This window comes from Pteropus alecto, unplaced genomic scaffold (assembly GCF_000325575.1).
Source record: "Pteropus alecto unplaced genomic scaffold, ASM32557v1 scaffold25, whole genome shotgun sequence".
In the NCBI taxonomy this organism is placed as follows: Eukaryota; Metazoa; Chordata; class Mammalia; order Chiroptera; family Pteropodidae; genus Pteropus; species Pteropus alecto.
In genome coordinates this window covers 1,325,553-1,327,462 of record NW_006441955.1, presented here as the reverse complement: position 1 = coordinate 1,327,462, position 1,910 = coordinate 1,325,553, and the positions used below count along the sequence as shown (strand labels likewise).

The window sequence follows — 1,910 nt, the reverse complement described above, 5'->3', positions numbered from 1 at the left end:
GAAGGCCCATTAACACAAGGCCATAGTATGCCCTGTACCTGATGCTAAGTCCAAGCCCTCCTCTGCCCGCCTGGGGCTGGCCAGGGCTTTACCTTGGTCCACCTCTGCCTGGAAGCTGGGGGTCTTCTGGGAGAGCCCAGACTGGGAAAAAGGGGAGTGCAGGCAAGCAGACTGAGCTGGTAACTGCTGGAGTTCACATACATTTATTCAATTGACACCAATGGGAAGTTGGGGGAGACAGATTTTTCTTTTCTTCCACACAAACCATCAGACGATTTGAGTCTCCCCGCAGTGGAGAAGTCTAAATCGATGCTCACCCAGTGGACGGAGAATGCAGATAGCAGCCCGCTGTACAGATATTTACACATAATTACAGGACCCCCTGCCACAGGATGCGCCCTCGCCCACCCCACCCCCACCTCTCCAGTCCCTGACCCAGACCCTCCTCTCCCACCCCAACCTCATTGCCTTTAGCCACAATAAATATCCCAGGGCCTGAGACAGAGCAGAATGCTGAGAGGGCTGCTGGCCCTGGTTGGCTGGACCCAGCCGGCCATGGGAAAGGGGGAAAGTTCCTTCAAAAGCACCCCAACACGAAAGAGGAAGGATGTTCCCCAGTGGAGTGGGATCCAGGGTTTCCACGGGGATTGTGGAGACTCCTCGCTTCACATCTCCGTTCAGCTTGCCTGTGCAGACAGAGCTTTAGGTTTCAGAGATAACGAACTTCCTTGGAGAACAGCAAGAGTAAAAAAAGTTGAATTTTCCTTTAAGCACGAAGCGGATAATAGGTGTCTTTAAATTATAATATTGGACAAACAGGGCCTCAAAGTAGGGGAAGGAGTGAGGGAGAGGCAGAGAGGAAGACCTCTTTGCGCGGATGGTGTTTCTGGCGGGATCCGCAGGGCCCGGGCGGGCATCTCTCCGGGAACGCATTCTTCCGGGGCTGTCAGAGGCGCAGAGGCTGGGAAAAAGCGAAGACTCCCCCCTCCCCTTTTACAGCTCAAAATGGAATGGGATCCTGGCTTGCGACCTCGTCGCGTAGACCCGAACCTCTCCCTGAGCGATGAAGCCCGCTTCGTCCCAACTATCAGATTCTGAGCGTGGAGCCTTAAGTGCCAAGTCACGCGCGCCGGCCCAAGGTCTTCATAAATAGACTCCCTGAGTTCTGCTGGGACGGCAGGAGTTCCCGGGAGAGGCTGAGGAGTGCGGGCCTAAGTGGCCCTGAGCACGACGGGGTTCAGAAGTGGCAGCCACTGAGACCAGCGACTTTGCTGGCAAACGGGGAGCCTGAGGACAGGAGCGCGTCCCCGGGGTGCGAGAGGCGGATGTGGCCGGCCACTGGAGCCAGAGCCGGGGCAGTCAGCATGGCCAAGACCTGGGCTTGACCCCCAGGGCCCACCGCCGCCGCGAACGGCGATCCTGGCGAGCCCTCGCCTCCGCCCGGGGGTGCTGCCCCGCCGCCACCGTGGCCCATGATGTGGTCTATAGAGAAGGAAGGCCTCTGCCCGGCCCCAGCGCCCCCGCCGCCCGCACCACCACCCGCGTCCGTCTTGAGGCCCTGGCGCAGGAGTGCGGTGGACAGACCAGCAGCGGTGCCGGCTGCGGGAGGGCTCAGTGACGCGGGATAGAAGGCTTTGGCGCAGCCCAACTCCGCGCCCAGGAAGGAGGGCAGGCCTGCGGGCCCCGGGCCTGGGCCCGACCCTGTGCCCGGGGCAGGCGCAGGGGCCGGAGCCGAGGCTGCGCCCGCGAACACCGAGGCCGTCGGAGGTCCGGGTGGAGGCGCAGCGGCACGGCCTGGGGGGACCGACAGCTGGCAAGGCGCAGCGGCGGCTGCGGCAGCGAAAGCGAAGGCGTGCGGGTGTGGATGCGGATGCGGGGTCGGGCCCGGCGGGGGGGCGCCGTGGGCCGGG

The 1,910-nt window shown here is 62.3% G+C and overlaps 1 protein-coding gene across 1 annotated transcript in view; it reads right to left on the bottom strand.

Moving 5' to 3' along the window:
* Positions 1-435: 435 nt before the first annotated feature.
* Positions 436-1,910, bottom strand: part of FOXD2 (forkhead box D2) — a gene marked incomplete at its 5' end in the record, with an annotated part of 1,859 nt that continues 384 nt past the window's right edge. The window contains 1 exon segment of the mRNA XM_015595055.2: positions 436-1,910. This exon segment is cut by the window's right edge and continues 12 nt beyond it. Within this exon segment, the coding sequence (XP_015450541.1) occupies positions 1,238-1,910 (673 nt within the window).